Source organism: Onychostruthus taczanowskii, unplaced genomic scaffold, assembly GCF_017590055.1.
Source record: "Onychostruthus taczanowskii isolate IOZ18803 unplaced genomic scaffold, ASM1759005v1 scaffold6, whole genome shotgun sequence".
NCBI lineage: Eukaryota > Metazoa > Chordata > Aves > Passeriformes > Passeridae > Onychostruthus > Onychostruthus taczanowskii.
In genome coordinates, this window is record NW_024503679.1 from 1,011,913 (window position 1) to 1,028,511 (window position 16,599).

The 16,599-nt window shown below is 47.5% G+C and overlaps 1 protein-coding gene across 3 annotated transcripts in view; it reads right to left on the reverse strand.

Annotated features, from left to right (window-relative positions):
* ARIH1 (ariadne RBR E3 ubiquitin protein ligase 1) overlaps positions 1 to 13,438 on the reverse strand; it is a 50,256-nt gene extending 36,818 nt beyond the window's left edge. For all 3 annotated transcript variants that reach the window (XM_041418508.1, XM_041418507.1, XM_041418506.1), the window contains exon 1: positions 13,012 to 13,438. In XM_041418508.1, the coding sequence (XP_041274442.1) occupies positions 13,012 to 13,374 (363 nt within the window). In that variant the 5' untranslated portion in view covers positions 13,375 to 13,438. The remainder of the gene's footprint in view (positions 1 to 13,011) is intronic.
* Positions 13,439 to 16,599: the final 3,161 nt, after the last annotated feature.

Below are 16,599 nucleotides of genomic sequence, written 5' to 3' on the forward strand. Positions count from 1 at the left end.
CTCACCCTCTTCACCCCAATGTCTGAGAGCTGTATTCACCTGGCCTACCAAACAGCAGATCTTGATAGTAAACTGTGGGAATACTGCCAATATCTACTACCAAGTGTCCTCAATGTAGCCACGTGACAGAAATACACTTTTTTTTAAGGTCTTTTATTAGTCAACGTTGGAAAGACTGGAAGTGGCATATGTCAGGCCAGCTACCCATCAAGCTGATAAAAGGAAACAACCCAAAGCACATTTTTCATGTGCTGTCTTCAGTGACTCAACTCCTGAATGAACTGTGCATTTCTGGGAAGGTACAGGTCTGCTGGTGTGAGCTCCAGAAACTGTCCTGTTTGCAGGCAGAAGTGGATGTTAAAGGAATAAAGTTGAAAGATGAACTGTACATCTGCTTTCTTCCTTTAAATCATTTTGTACAAGTCTTCTGGAGTCTCAAAAAAGCTTTCCCTGCTCTTTTCCCTCACTCCAATACGTATTGGTACATTGACTCGGCTCTTTCACCACCAAGTGCACTGCCAGGGCCTGGCCCAGAGCCAGAGGCAAGCCAGAGGCAGTACCCACATCCTGGGATTTATAAATCTAGAGAAGACTGGCACTGTTCTCCACACCAGGGAGGAAAACTGCTGGCTCTGCTGGCTCCTTCTCCAGCAGCTCATGCAATGTAAGGAACAGGCACCTCTGCTCTGCCCAGTGAGTGATTTCCCAGCTAACAGTACCCAGCATTTCATGGATTTTGCACACCTTCAGCACAACAGAACTTTGCTTTTGCTGCTTTAAGCACATTCAGAGGCACCACCCAGTCCAGGGCAGTGTTAGGAGGCTGCTATGAGCAGATCAGTGGAGGAAGTATCAGAAGCAACTTGAAGAAATAATGATACCATGGCATACTTGCAATGTATAGAAGAAATCAGACAAACTCTAGGAAAATGAAGGCATTTTTCTAATACTCAGCATCACAGCTGTACTGGGAAGGGTAAATTCCCAATAACTTGTGGATTTTTTCCACAGCCTATTTCCATGACAGGTCTGTCTGTAGGCTCAAAGGTGTGCCATGAAAACAATTGATTTTCTGGGCTAACTTTTATAAGTTCTCAGCAAAGGGCTCTCAAACTGTCCTTCCAGATGATGATTTAAGGGTGTCCCCTCTTCAGACAGTGTGCAAGCAGAGGATCAGCCTCCAAGGATGTTCAGCATCAACGTGTCTCTCAAACACAGCTGGTTATATCTCAGGTTTTGGGTGATCTGTCTCCCACCTGCTTTTGTTACTGGGCACTGCTGGAGAACACCTATCACAGAGTGCTTGGGCACAAAGACACGAGTTGTTTAGTACAGAAGATATAATGCAGCCAAACTCTGTATCACCTCAAGACAGCCACTGTTGATTCCTGAAAATCACAGGATAACCTGACTGTGAACAGAGAAATCCCCAGAAATCAGTCCTCATACTCACAGGTATTTGGGGGAAATAACTCACCATGCAAAAATCTCACAGTAATATGCCTGTGCAGCCTGTCCTGAGTCCTGACTTCCAGTCCAGAACATTACAATTAACATTTTCCAACAAATATACAGGCAGGAAAAAGAAAATTGTAAGGGATGATAACTTCTTCCACAAACACAATGAGGTGGCAGCCACAAAGCCCGGCAAGTTAAAGATCTACCATGGTAAGTAAACAAAAGCCATCCCAATGAATAACTTCTCTCATGGCAATGGCCAGGTTACTTCAAAAATATTTGGATACATAGTCACTGGTGGCATGCAAGTGTTAACCCCTTCATCAACAGCATGACTACTGAGAAAAATGGGCTTAGCACAAGAATTTTTATCCAGGGGCAATTTACATGAGTATTTTTGGAGAACAAAAAAAAAACCTTAACATTTTTCTAGCTTCTGTTTCCCCTCCAGGCCCTAGTGAGGTGAGCATTTAGTACTTTTCTTCAGTTCTCTGTCCTTCACTGCTTCTGATTTTATCCCTGCTTCAAAGCAACACCCACTTTTATGATCCATTCCCTCTTTACTGGGTCAAAGAGGAAGTCTTCCCATTGCAGAGAAGCATCATCACACTCCACAGTATTTTAGGAAAGAAAAAAACACATTCCTCAGGGTGATTTCATCTCCCCATCACAGGCAAAATATGTTTTAAGCACTCAATGTCACCCTGACAAACAGGCAGGAAATCCATGCTGATGATGCCTATGCCTTAGTCTACAACTCCCAATCAAGAAAAAAAAAAATTTTAGCCATCTTAAGAAACTCTTTAGGCCCAGGAAACCACGGCCAATGCAGCAGTGGCTTGGGGATGTAATCTTTGGCAGCATCTTGAGGCTGGCAGCAGCCCCAGCGCAGATGTGGTTGTGGCTTGTACCACTTCCCTGCAAAAAGCAGCTTTACCTGCAAAAGCACTTTGTTCTGCTGGCACAACCTGCATCTGCACTTGGAAAACCTGCCAGCATCCTTTTCCCAACAAGCCTCTTCTAGCTGGGATCATTTTTTAATGATGACTTCGCAGTTTATCTACCACACTCTGCTCATTTATTCTTACTTAGTTTTACAGCCAACAAAACACAGCCTTGGCAAACACGTTATTTTATAAGCCGGGATTTCCGCTACAAAAAGTAATTTTGCTTCTTTATACCCCAAAACGTTTTCCTCCAAGGGTTCTGCAGAAGCTACCTTTGAAGAAAAGATATTCTGGAGGCATGAGGAGTTTAGCAATCACTTGTTTGCTCTTGTTCCCAACAAGATATACCTCAAAGTCTAACTGCAGTCTCTAATTGCTGCAGGTATTTTTAACCAGCTACCTGAGCTCCCTCGAGTTACGAGAAAATAGTCTGGTGGGATCTGATACAGAAATAGCAGAACACAAGTCATACAGCAGTGGGTGAGAATGGGAAATCTCCAGTGTTTTCACCATTTTCTCACTTAAGGGCTTTGAAGACTTGCCTCTACACAGACCTGCACTCATTTTATCAGAATTGTTTCTACAGCTGTGGAGTCAAACCAGCAAGAAGGTGCAGATTCCCTATCTCTATTCCCTTTTGGTAGGGAATGGGAAACAAACCTGGACGTGCAATTTTGTATTTGATGGGCTCCACATTAGCTGACAAGGATATCCCTTGTTCCTCTCCCATTAAAATATTACTGTCATCAAGACACTGGCTTCTGCAAGAGGAAAACCCCACCTAATCAGCCCTGCCTTGTAACTGCTGTGCAGGGCAGCAAGAGGAATAATTACACTAATGACTGGTGAATAAATGAGTGCACTGAACAGGCTGGCACCCAGCCTCCTCCAAATCCCAGTGCTCCCTGCAGAAACACCCTGGCAAAGGACAGTAGGGAATTACACCAGGCACACGAGAGTGACACAGAGCCCAAACATCCTCCCTCCAGAGAGTTTCAGTATCCATCATCCCTACCGAGAACTCCGAGTCCTTGCACTGTTCCCCACCTAGAAGTTATCATCCCAGCCAGAAATGGTTTTGTGCACATTTTCAAGCATCAATTTCAGCTCTATTAACAATACAAATAAGGACATTTCAAGCATGTCATATTATCAAGTAAAATAAAGAGACTGGTAATTACAGAACAACCTAATGCATATCTAAAATGTGTGTAAATCAAAGAGTATCACCTTAATTTGCTCTGATGGCCTTTCAGCCATTGTAGAAGTATTACAAACTATCAAAACAATGACATCTGACACATTATTTCATCAGATCTTCACAGTCTACAGAAATTGCTAATTTTTTTATTGAATTGTTATTTTATATTATACTTATTTTCATCTATGCACAGTAGGTGAGATTTTACTCCAAGGACCTACCAGTTTACACTGTTGCTCCCAGAGGAAAAATTATTCTGCTAACTAAGAGCTGGGATGTTGCTCGTCCTCCCTTTTATTAAAAAGCTGCTGTTCAGCCTAGTTTTAATACACATTGTTTAACAAAGCTCTGTCCTTCCAAGCTCCTGCTCTGGAATCCAACCTCAAGACAAGGCTCTCCCACACTCTTCTCTTCACACCATTCCTTTTACTCCCTAATTCTCAAATGCTAGATGACTAGGCTAAAGATAACTAGGAGTTAACTCAGTCTTAAGTTTTTCTTCCCACACAGGAAAGCTCATTGCAAGGGAGACTGTTTATTCATGTGAGTCCTCCTGGTTCCCACTAATCCCTCTCCACATTTCTGTCTGCCAGACAAAGGAATGCTGATTGCATTTGTGTTTTGTTGCACAAGAACACACCAAGCCCACAGTTACCAGCTGCAGAGGGCATCAACATTTTGAAAAACTCTCCAGAGCTCTTTCCAAAGTTAAATATGCACTTCTAACTAGATGTGCACACAAAACAGACCACAGAAATGTTGAGGTGTGGATGCACATCCACTTGTTTTGCTGACAGAGTTGAACAATTCAAACACCGTCACTTCTGGCACCTGGAACAAAGCAGCTGCTCAGGGGGTCAGAGGGCTGAGCAGGAAGAGCAGAGAGGAGACACTTTTAACTGGAGAGTTCCTGATCCCCTGCATTCTACAGCCCTGCAAACAGCTGTATCCAGGCAGCCAGGGAATGGGAACTGTCCAAGACCAATATCCATGTAACGGCTCTGCTGTGGGTGCATGTGTCTGTACATCCCAAAAAGCACCACTGGGGATGAGTGTCAGACACTCAAACACCAGAATGGTTTGAGTCAGTTGATGTTTCAAGCCAGCCAAGCCCATCCCAAGTGCCCCAAATCCAAAACCCAAAGGCAAACCCCAAAGAAGTGACCCAGAGTGAAGCAGTGCACTGTCACTACCGTACCAGGTCCACACACCCATCAAAGCAAGCACAGGACAGTAAGAACAGCCATGTCTTGCTGTGAGTTTTACACAAGGGTGTTGTTCAAATACCAGCCCCTTCCTCTGTGGCTCTGGAAGTGTTTTGCTGAAGAAAACAGCCAAAAAACCACCCTTTGCAGAGTAGCACCCAACACGCTCCTTCAGAGGCTGACCCAGTCACAAACACCAGGCACGAAATGGGAACCTTCAGAACCACTTCAAATTTTCATTTCTTCACCTTGGAAGAAAAGAAACTCTCTTCAGGCTGCCTCCTTAATAAGAATTGCAAATATTAGTTTAAAAAGAAAATCTTTGAACTAACACTCAAAAAAGTCAGTTATTTTGGCATTTGACTACTTTCAGGTGCAATCATACATATTCTTCTGATTCTGTTAAGTTTTTACTGTATGTTCTCTACTTTGAGAGGACTTTAACTGTGCCCAAGTAGAACCCTTTCGAGCAGGAACTCCTGCTCTATCCTGATTATCTGCTGGGAAACAGAGTTTAGAGTCTGCATCCCTCATGTGGTGAAATCACTGCAAAAATCAAACAATTTTTCTAAAGGACTGCAAAGGCAATAAGCAAATATCCAAGCTCTTAATTTCAAACATTGTGACTATCTTCCTTCAGCTCTCAAATTCCTCAAATCACAAAGCAATGAAAGCTTCATCTGTTGTGAATTAAAATGCACATGAAAAGGCCTATTTGTGGTGTCACAGTACATGAAGAGTCCCTCCCCTCAGACCACGAAGCCTTGCACACTTTCATGCTTGAGACACAAGTACTGTCCCACAAGACTTAATTTTGAAGCAGATGGCCAAGACATCATCCTTGCACTGCCTGTCCCCAGAAACAAGAGGTGCCACATGGTGCTTCAGCATATTAGTTTTTAACCAAGGAAGATACGAAACCAGGAATGTTTTAGAAAGACTGGGAAGAAGGACCTTCATGTGGCAGCACCAGTAAGTGGGTACCAGTGGAAACCACCAGGAGAAGACCAAGAAGCCCAGCCTGAGGTAGGCTGTACCCTCAATTACTACCAGACTACAGCCAAAAGCCACCTGTCTCAGGGCTCTCAGCTACTGCCCTGTCCCCAGAGCTGTATTTGGCTCCTCTCCCAAATACATCCCCACAGGACCACAACCTTCTGCCCTCACACAGACGTGCTGCAGCCTGGCAACAAGGACAGGCACCGTAATACGGCCATGGAGAAGCTGCGCTCTCCTCCCCAGCTGTCTGGGCTCCATGCTCCTCCAGAGGGAGGACACCAAGGGGGACACGTCCCTCCAAAGCCAATTCTTTGTTTCTCCCTTTTTACTAGGCAGTGGCAATGCCTATGAGCTTTGTGCTCCACCAACTCCCAAAAGTTGCCCAAAACTCGAGGCAGGACTGCTGGCAATGCCAAAATGCGCCACAACCGCCCAAGATGCTTTCACAAGGGCTTACTCACTTCTTCCAAGTGACTTTGATGCTGTCAAAAGCTATCTGCGTCAGGTCTTGGATCTGAAATTATTCCAAACATCTGGAAGAAGTTCTCAGTCTTTAAAAACAAGGAAAAGACTCAACGCCAAGGGTTCTGTTTGAGTGTTGTGTATGGACAGTGGTTCAAACTCTCACCACTGTGAGCTGCTCTGAGTACCAGAGATAATGACCTGGCATTGCTACACCACCTAAACAAGGGATCACTCCTGCAAGAGCCCCTGCACTCACATGGGCATTCCAAATTCAGGAAAGGAGCATACCTGTGAAGTATAAACTCAGTTACACCTGAAACAACCATTGAGGGAAGCCTTGGATGACAGTTTTCAAAGCATTTATTTAAACAGTGTTTCCATGACAGCTCAAGATCAAAAGCTAAGAGCAAGGCAAGGAATTCTATACAGGCCAAGCTCAGGGTTTCCAACACTCCCAACACCAAACAGCTGGGATGGTGAAGATACCTAAATATTATCAGCATTTCCATTATCAAATTACTAATGATTTTCCTCCACCCAACTGCCTCATCCCCTCAGAGCCTCCTCCTGCACCAACATCCCCCACAAAGCCAGCAGCCCTCTCCCAAACCTCAGGCATCTGTATTGCAGGCTGTGCTCAAATGCATCACTTGGCATTACTGAGCAGCTACAAGCCCTCCCAAGGTGTTTTACAATAAACGAGGCTGCAATTTCCTTGCAGTTGCTGCAGCTACTAAATGACTTGATGAAATTCAGCAGCATTATGCACTTGTATGCACCCAACGGCCTCCAAACATCCTTTGTGGCTGTCAGGGATCCAGCATAGCCAGCCACAAAGAGAAAACATCACTTACAATATTCAGATCCCGAAAATTCCAGAAGTACCAGAAATCTGGAGGACTCTGGAGTTCAGGACTGAGCTATGTGGAAAGGACTTCCAGCCACCTCAGTTACAGACAAATTCCAGGTTCTTTTCCCAGCTAACCAGCTCTCCTAAACAGAGGAATGAGTTGCTACCTTCTCCAGAAAAAAAGAAAAGCTTCTGAAAAGAAATTCTGGATGAAAACATTGACTTACTGTTAAAACAAGCACAATGTGGAGATCAACCTTCACTTCCTTCAACTATCACAGCTGACACCAACAGCAGAACCACAGTCTCATTTGTTTCATTAATGGAGTAAAGGGGAAGAGAAATTAGCTTAGAAATAGAAAACTGAAAACCATTCAACAGGTGCCAAAGACACAGGACTGCCCTACATTTCCAAAGGGCATTGGAGCTTTGGGGTTTATTTGCTGTTAGAAACTTGAACTCGTGCAAGGTTAAAACTAAGGGGTCAGACTTTGGGACAAGTATAAAAGGGAAATCCATGTTTTAGTTTTTAATGATGCTTTAACACCCAGAAATACTTTGTTTCTCATCAACTGCAGACTCACAGCTTCCACTTTACAGCAGAAACAACACTTCTACTTTGCACAGCAGGAACGGTCCTGCTCACTGAAATTAAACCCACAGGAAATAGCAACAACTGTATTTACTATTTAGTTTTAGCTTTCTGGAAATAAACATTTAAAAGCAGCTTAAAAAAATGAGTGTTTTCAGTTTCACTTTGAAACATCCCAAAACACACTGGTCCCCATCTGCACCCCAAGGCCTCTAAGGAAAAGGCTGCATTGCTGTGATTTTGGGAAAACTACATTGAGACAAAAGCAACCAGCATCAAATGTTTTCATACGTGGTCAACCATGAGATTTGCATGCGGCCTAACAGAAACATAAAGTACAAAGCAAATGGGTCATATTTAAGTACTAAGTTGAAATTCCTCTGGAGATTTAACAAGACTTTTCTACCTGCTAATGCTGAAATTTAAAGCAATATTTAAAAAAAAAATCTATCATACTCAGAATTACATGTCTTGGCAGTCAGGAACAGACACCATGTCATTTCCAAAAGCTTTGGAGTGATTGCTTATACAAGATTCCAGGAATGCTTTGTCACAATGAAGTTTATTCCATCCCTTGGAAATATTAAATGCATTCCTACCATAATGAAACACCTTATAAACACCACGTGACAGAAACATGGGGTTTAACAAAGCATTTCCTTCCAGCATCATAACATTCAGGCCCCTGACATGAATTTTATTATCAAATAAGTAACCACACAAGGAGGTTTGCTAATGCACCTCGGGCTGTGAGAGGACCCGGATGGAAGCAGCACCAGCCTCGAGTGCTTCCACCCACAGACTCCCACCTAATGCTTGTCAGGCAGCTCCAAGCACTCCAGATTTCCAAGATGTCATCTTGAGCATTAAATACAATTTTAAGCACGACCCTGTACTACAAGCAGCAATTCCTGTTGCTCACTGGCAAGTCATCCCTGTTTTGGGCAACACCTTTGGAATGTACTGCCCACAGTATGCTGAACTACACCAGTATTGGGAAGATTTCCTAAGTCCTGCCTGAAAATCAGGATGTTTTGTCCAAGCAAGTGAAGTCACTGTTTAACAAGACCCCTCCTGTAACAATGGGTTTGCACTTGTCATCACAGAGCTCTATTTAACCAGGGCTGTGAACTCCAGGGGCCTCCAGGAAAAGCCATTCCTCAACAAAGATGGGTTTTAAACTTCAGAGTGGTCTGAGGTTTGGACATATTTTAATGGCAAAGCTTCTACAAGCAAGGACCTCACCCTGCTGCCAAAGAAGTCATCCAGCTCCATCATGTAAATGAGAAACCTGTACTTGCTGCAAATGTTCTCATGTTACATCTGACCTGGTCTCTAAAAAATCTAATTTAAAGCCTTTTATCAAAAGAAAAGTTATTTTCGAGCTAGACTAAGTTTTGTTGGATCCAGGAATGCCATGTCCTTCCAGAGAAAGCTCAGGTCTGAAGCTCAACATGCTCACAATCTTGCAGGCCAGGCACAACACCCAGCCACGTCCAGGATTCTGATCCCTGCTGTGGGGTGGGGAAAGAAAACAAGAGGCTCAACTCCTTTTTCTGCCACCTCAGAGCTTCATCCCAGTATTTTCAACACCTCAACATTACAAAGGCCAGGAAGAATGAATATGGTCAGTGACATCACAACAATGCCACTGGAATGCTCCAGAAAAAGGCAGGTAAAAAGGGGAAATTAATCCCACCTGGTAATACTGGAATTGCACAAGGTTGCATCAAAGCAAGGAGAACACTGGGCCAAGCCAGGCTACAGAGACACATCATGTGCTCTACTCAGAGCAGAAATAAATATGCCATTCTAAACATTTTTCAAGTTTATTTTCAGAAAAAAAATCTAGAGCAAAAATGGAAATAGCAATCTGATATTAAAAAAAAAAAAAAAAGAAGGGGCAGGGGATTTTTTGGACAAAAGTTCAGAGAGGAAGAATATGGGGAAGACATTCAACTGTGGGAAAATACCTTTGGGAGGAGAAGCCTTTTGTTCCACAGCACCTCTGTGTCTAGGTTTTTACAGTCCCTTGCTAACTTATTCTGCCAGCAGCTGGAAAACCACCAGAAATCCACCTGTTTACTTAGACAACTAAAATTCCAAATACCATGGCAAATGGCTCTCTGCTCCACCTAATCACAGGGAGAGGATGGGAGGAATACTCTAAGGTTCACAAGTCTCAGCCAACCAACAGCACAAGGTTATGGGGTTATTCATACCCCTATTTTTGCATTTGGAGAGCAAGGGGAATTCTTGTTGTGCGACACATGGAGACAAATCAGATTATGAGCATAAGTGCCAAATACTGTACAGAACCCACCACTAAACACCTGAAATCCTGCTTATGCTCAGACAAGAAAGAGCAAGTGTAAATATTCAGAATATCTGAGACGTTCTGAAACCTGCCTGGTTCACTGCAGGTTCAGTGGCCTTAGGGAGGGCAAGTGCTAAGAGTCTGGCACTGAGCACATGTCTCCAAAAGCCCATTCCACACTAAGGGGTGAATCACAGGCTCTGTGAGCAGCAACTGCAAGTTAGCTCCTACTTCTGCAAAGTCCCCATCATATCAAATCCCTGCCCTGAAAAGTTCATTTTTTCGTACATAGCTTTTATTTGGAAATGACCACATGGATGGGAGAAAGGAGAAAAAATTTAACTTAGACCGTTCAACCCTGTCAGCTAATAACTGCTCAAATTGAGTGTTTTAATAGAGTTATACCTGCCATGGCTCAGATACCTCCTTGCAAATACTCTGTGGCTCCCTGTTCCATTTTCCTTTTGCTGCAGCTGTATGACAAAACCCCATTTATACCTTACACTTGATCATCAAAAATATCACTCATAAGGGAGCACAAGACCCACAGATGAAGTTTTCAGGCTGTACATTACATCTCCCTTGAACAAGGAAGTTCAAAGCACTCAAAAATGTAACCATAACCATCACTATTTGCTCCCAAGAACCCACGGCAGACACACAGGGACCAAAGCCATCCAGTACTTGACTGGAACAAGTGAATCACAGCTCAGCAACCGAGGATCCGCAGCAGGATCCCGAGCCAATGTGACTCCAGAAAAGGTTTACTGAACCAGAAAAGCAGCAGCAGCAATCCTGGTTGGGTGCCAAACACAAGGAAATAAACAGAACAGAGCCCTGGAAGATTTCACCAGCAGCCACAGGAGTGAGGATGAGCAAATCCTGAAGCATCGGCCAAAGTCGGGCCATTTACCTCAGAACAGCCCAGAAATGTGATGGCAGGAAGCTGGCATTTAACAGCCATCCATGGCAACTGAGTGCTTTCCTACCCTCTCCTGATGCTTTCCAGGGCATAAGTTGGTTTTGGGCCCCGAGTTTACCCATGACATTCTCAACAGACAGACTCTGTGCACCCTGCTCTGCTAAACCAGGAGGAAGTACTGCAAACCGCAGGCAGTAAGTGGAGCAGGAGAGCAGGCACGGAAGGTCCGGGGGTGGTTCTGCAGAGCCCAGCACAGGGGCAGGCCTCCCGCTGCCACCCCGGGGATGGGGCACAACAAGGGGCTCCTCACCTCCACCCATTTCTCTCCAAACAGCTTCAGAGCAGTGTAGAAGGGGGCAAATCCACTCAGACCAGCAATCAGGACCTTCTCTAACAAATTAGTTCATGAACATGCAGGTGAGTCCACCAGCCAGGTATGGAAAATGCAGGAGCAGGAACACTCACAGCTCCTCACTGGCAGCAACTTTTCCACCACTTGTCTTATGCAAAGATAGGGAATATGTCAGAGTCTGTTCAATACAAACAGAATGGGCCATGACTTTTGCAATCTTAATCATTAAACACAGACTCACTATTTTAATAGCTATTTGAAAGAGTAAAAAGCTGAAGGTCCCAACTGTTTGCATGTCTGCCTGCCAACTGTTTCCCTCCCTACATCAGGATCAATAACTGGGAGCAAAGAAACATCCCTGTTTAACCATGAGATCTTCTTTAACTGCAGGGTAATCAGCTAATCCGGGCAGACTCCTTTATTCAGCTTTACATGGGCAATGCTATCATTAAAGTTATAAACTTTAATTTGACTCAAGGATTGCCATTTACTAATTTAATTTAGCACGCAAATATTTTCACAGCTGTTTGCATCAAGCTCCATATAAACTACAGGGGATTTATAGCACATAAAGCAATATTTTAAAGTTGCTTTACAGCCACTGCAGAGCACAGGACAGTTGGAGAAAAAACATTCACTGAGGCATCTCATGTTTAAAGATATTTACCAATACACACAACCACTGAAACAACTGCTTTCTGGGCACTGGATCCCTAAATATTTCATATCCACAGATTCCTCATGCTATTCCCTTTGGCATACTGGAAAAGGGTAGCACTTCCTAGTGACTCTGGATAATGGTAGAGCAAACGGGAACTAAAGAAATCCCATCATCTGAAGAAAAGTGAACTGCATCAAGAACTTTATGGTGAGCTGGAGCCAAACCCTGCCACGAACATTTAGAAAGGGATGCTAAACCGCTTCAATGGCTTGATTTTTTTTTCCCCAAAAACTTAGGAGCCAAAAGATAAGACTGAGATACTTTGATCTAAAGAAGCTAAATGTTATTTCAAACTCTATTTCAGTTTTAAAGAGACACGCTTAAAAACTGAGGGTAAAAAAAGTTACTGTTGTGAAGGGATTGCTCGTACCCCTCCTGGTGTGTGCTGGAAATAAACACAAGGTTCAACCTCTGTGTGTGGCTGGGGGGAAGGGAAGGGAGACGGCAACAAAACCAGAGCGGTGCCTCTCCTGGAATTCCAGGGCTTGCCATGGACTCCGCGGGTTAGCAAAGGAGCTGGAGGAGCTACACCCCGCCAAACATCATGAGGACGGAGGAGAATAAAGAAAAAACCACAGATTACGGCCCCCAGGTCGCAACCACACAAAGAAAGAGGAGCCCTTTCAGTGCCAAAGGCCTCGTTCCCGACGCTTCCACAGCAGGAAGCCAGATCCTGGCCGGGCCCGAGGGGCCTCCCGGGAGAACGGGGTGACGAGGAGCCCTCTCCAGCCCCAGGGTGTACCGAGAGGGGCCGTCCCCCCCGCCCCTCCAGATTCGGAGGATACCGAGTTAAGCCCCGTCCAGCCCCGGGGGATACTCAGGAGCCCCCTCCAGCCCCGGGGTTACCGAGAAGTGCGTGTGAGGCCCTGGCCCGCGGACGGGCCGGGTCCGGTGCCCCGCAGGAGGCCGCTGGCCCGTCCCGCCACCCCCCACGCCCCTTCCCCGGTGCGTCCCCCCCAGTCCCGGTGCCGGGGGGCCGCACCTGGATGACCTCGTTGACCTCGCGGATGCACTCCACCATGTGCTGCAGGATCTGCTCGGCCGTCAGCACCTCGTAGCGATAATCCTCCTCCTGCTCGGGGCCGCCGCCGGGACCCGGCCCGCCGCCCAGGCCGCCACCGCCGCCGCCGCCGCCGGGGCCCAGCCCGCCCGTCTCGCTGCCCAACAGCCCGTCGCGCTCCCCGCCGACGCGCAGCCCGGGCTCCACCAGCTCTACTTCGCCCAGGTCCAGATTATCGTCGGGCTCGTCTTCCTCCTCGTCCTCCTCGTCCTCCTCCGCGCCGCTGTCCTCGCTGCACTCCTCGTCCTCGTCGAACTCGTAGTTGTACCCCTCGTCCGAGTCCATGGCGAGGCGCTGAGGGAGCGGCGGCGGCTCCCGCGGCCTCCCCGCGCCCGGCCCCGCCGCCGCCGCCGCGACACGCCCCCACCCAGCCCCCGCCCGCCTCAGGCCGGCGCCGCCATGTTGAGTGTGGCGCTGCGCCAGGGTGGGTGCGGCAGGGAACCACCGCACCCACTGGGGTGGAAAAGATCTCCGAAACTCATCGACTCCAACCTGAGACACAACATTATCCTGTCAACCAGACCACGGCACTGAGTGCCACATCCAGTCCTTCCTCGGACACCTCCACGGATGGGGACTCCACCATCTCCCCATCCAAGGCCTGACAACGTTTTCCATGAAAAAATTCCTCCTGGTGTCCAACCTGATCCTCCCCTGGCACAGCTTGAGGACGTCTCCTCTTATCCTGTTCCCTGAAAGCAGAGTCCGACCCCCGCAGCTGTCCCCTCCTGTCAGGGGGCTGTGCAGAGCCAGCAGGTCCCTCCTGAGCCTCCTTTTCTCCAGGCTGAGCCGCCCCAGCTCCCTCAGCTGCTCCTGGTGCTACACAATATAAAGGGGTTGGAATGGACCTTAAAGCTCATCTCATTCCAGCCCCTGCCATGGGCAGGGACACCTCCCACTAGACCAGGGTGCCCCAAGCCCTGTCCAGCCTGGCCTTGGACACTTCCAGGGATCCAGGGGCAGCCACAGCTGCTCTGGGCACCCTGTGCCAGGGCCTCCCACCCACACAGGGAGGAATTTCTCCCCAATATGTAACTTAAATTTTCCCCTTTTCAGTTTGTACCCATTACTCTGTCCTATCCCTACAGCTCCTGATGAAGCTGGGTGCTGGGGGAGCAGAAGGTTTGGGGGGTTACCAGCTTCTCCTGCCCACCCTGTGATGGGACGTGAGGTGGAGCTGGGGCATGGAGCCCGCATGAAGTGCGCTGTGGTCCAAGTGTGGAGAAGACTCCCAGTGCCACCATTAAATTGAGTAGTCTCTGGCAAGCGACTTGTGAGGAAAATGTGATGCGAATGTGAGGGAAAGGTATAGGAAAATAGGCTGCACTGCCTCAAAATCAGAATAAAATTGCACTGAGACCCACCAGGCAGAAATTCCTAATCATTCCATGGGATAAACATGAGCCCACCATCCCTGGGGGGACCGTGATTGTGCCAGGTCTCCAAGCTCCAGTGTTGCTTTCTAGTCCATGAAGATGGTACTACCTGGGTTTTCACTGGTGCCAGGTTTGATTCCCTTTATTCTCTGTTAATTTGGCATTTTGCAGGGGGAAGAACACACAAGTGGTTTCATCCCCCGACCAGGGATAGACTTTTTTACTTCCTGGAGTTGACAAGTGCCCTGGGCAGTTCAGGAATGCTGTTCCCAGGTGGTCTCATCCCTGCCAGAGCCTCTCACCTGAACACTGAGCTGCTACAAAGGGCAGGATGAACACTGAGGTGCTGCAGGGGCTGAGCACCCTTTGTCTCAGCCTTCCCTGCCTCCAGCATCAGCTGTGCTCAGCCCGATATGGAGGAGGCTCACTGGGCTCATTGTCTGCAGCGATCGGGGAGCTCACGGAACTCCGGTTGGCTTGGAAACAAGGCTGCAGTCTGGCCCAGAGGAGAACCAGCTGCTCCCCCCTCTCCACCACTGTTCACCATGGATGTGAGAGCCTGGCACAGCCCCAGGAGGGCTCCAGGGTTACCTTCTCCCACTGGTGCTCACCTTCCACTTCCTCATGCCCTGGGGAATAATTTCTTGCCGGGGTGAAGTGGGGCCATTCGGATGTGGTGATGTTATTCACCCACTGTGCCTGGATGAAGATGAGATTCATCAGGGCAGTATGTGGTGCAGGTGTGACAAATTTCATCAGCTCTTTGGGACAGGAGTCATCTGCTGCAGCAGGATCCTGCTTCCTGCTTCTGTCTCATACAAATCCCTTGTGAAACAGGAAGAAAATTAGAAGCCACATCCCAAAGTGTGTTTATTTCCTGCTAGAACACAGCATAATGATGGCCACAGTGACAAAGGTTTACACATGCAGGTTCCCTCAGGGATCTGGGCAGATTAAGTGTCCGATGGCCTGGTAGAACTGTCTAGAACCCTCACTGGGTACCCAGCTGCATCCTCAGACACACAGGCAGCTCCCTGAGCTCTCCTTTGCCTGGATCAAGAGCAGGGGGTGTGGACTGGGCATGCACATTGCCTCATGCCATGCTACCCAGTCAATAAAGCCAGTTCTCTAATTACCCAACTTAGGTGGAATTGCAAAGGCCAGAGCTTTAATCATCCTGCCCTACATAAATGTAAGTAGCCCTGACTTGGTTCAGCTCCAGATGCACTATCTGGACATCTGCCAGGCTGGTCCCACGTCATGTGTGGGCTCAGGTGGTTGCTCCATCTCCTCACTCCATGCTTCTTCCCCAAGGGGGACTGTGTGTCACCCCCTGGGACTCTGAGCTAGTCCTGCCCAGCTGGTGGCATGCCCAGCTCCTGGCCAGCAATGACAAGGCACAAGCCATTTTGGGGCTGCTCATCTGGCCACAAGACCCCAAGAAAGGCACTGACCAAACAATGGGGTTTGGCTTTATTGGATTTTGGCAGCTTTGGACACAAAAATCCTTGGCCAAGGTGACCTTCCTCTCAGGGACAGACCTGGGGGAGTGTTTGGGAAGCAGCTGCTCCTGGGAGCAGGGACTGGCCATCTCCAGGTGCTCCATGAATCTCCTCCCCACAGCCCTGTCCTGGCCCTGGCCAAGGCTGCAGAGTTCAGCCCAGAGCCTTGCATGGAACCCAGAGAGAGGAGGTTCTGGAGCCAGGCTGTGAGAGTTGGGGGTGTTCACCTGGACAAGAGAAGACTCCAGGGAGAGCTCAGAGTCCCTGCCAGAGCCTAAAGGGGCTCCAGGAGAGCTGGAGAGGGACTTGGGAGAAGGAATGGAGCGACAAGACACAAGGAATGGCTTCCCACTGCCAGAAGGCAGGGTTAGATGGGATATTGGGGAGAAATTGATCCCTGTGAGGGTGGAGAGGCCCTGGCACAGGTTGCCCAGAACAGCTATGGCTGCCCATGGAAGTGTCCAAGGCCAGGCTCGACGGGGCTTGGAGCACCCTGGGCTAGTGGAAGGTGTCTCTGTCCATGGCAGGGGGTGGAACAAGATGATCTTTAGAGGTAGGGACCTACCTTCCTACCCAAACCATGCTATGATTCTATGATGGTTCTATGACCCCAGTAATAAATATTTATAAAC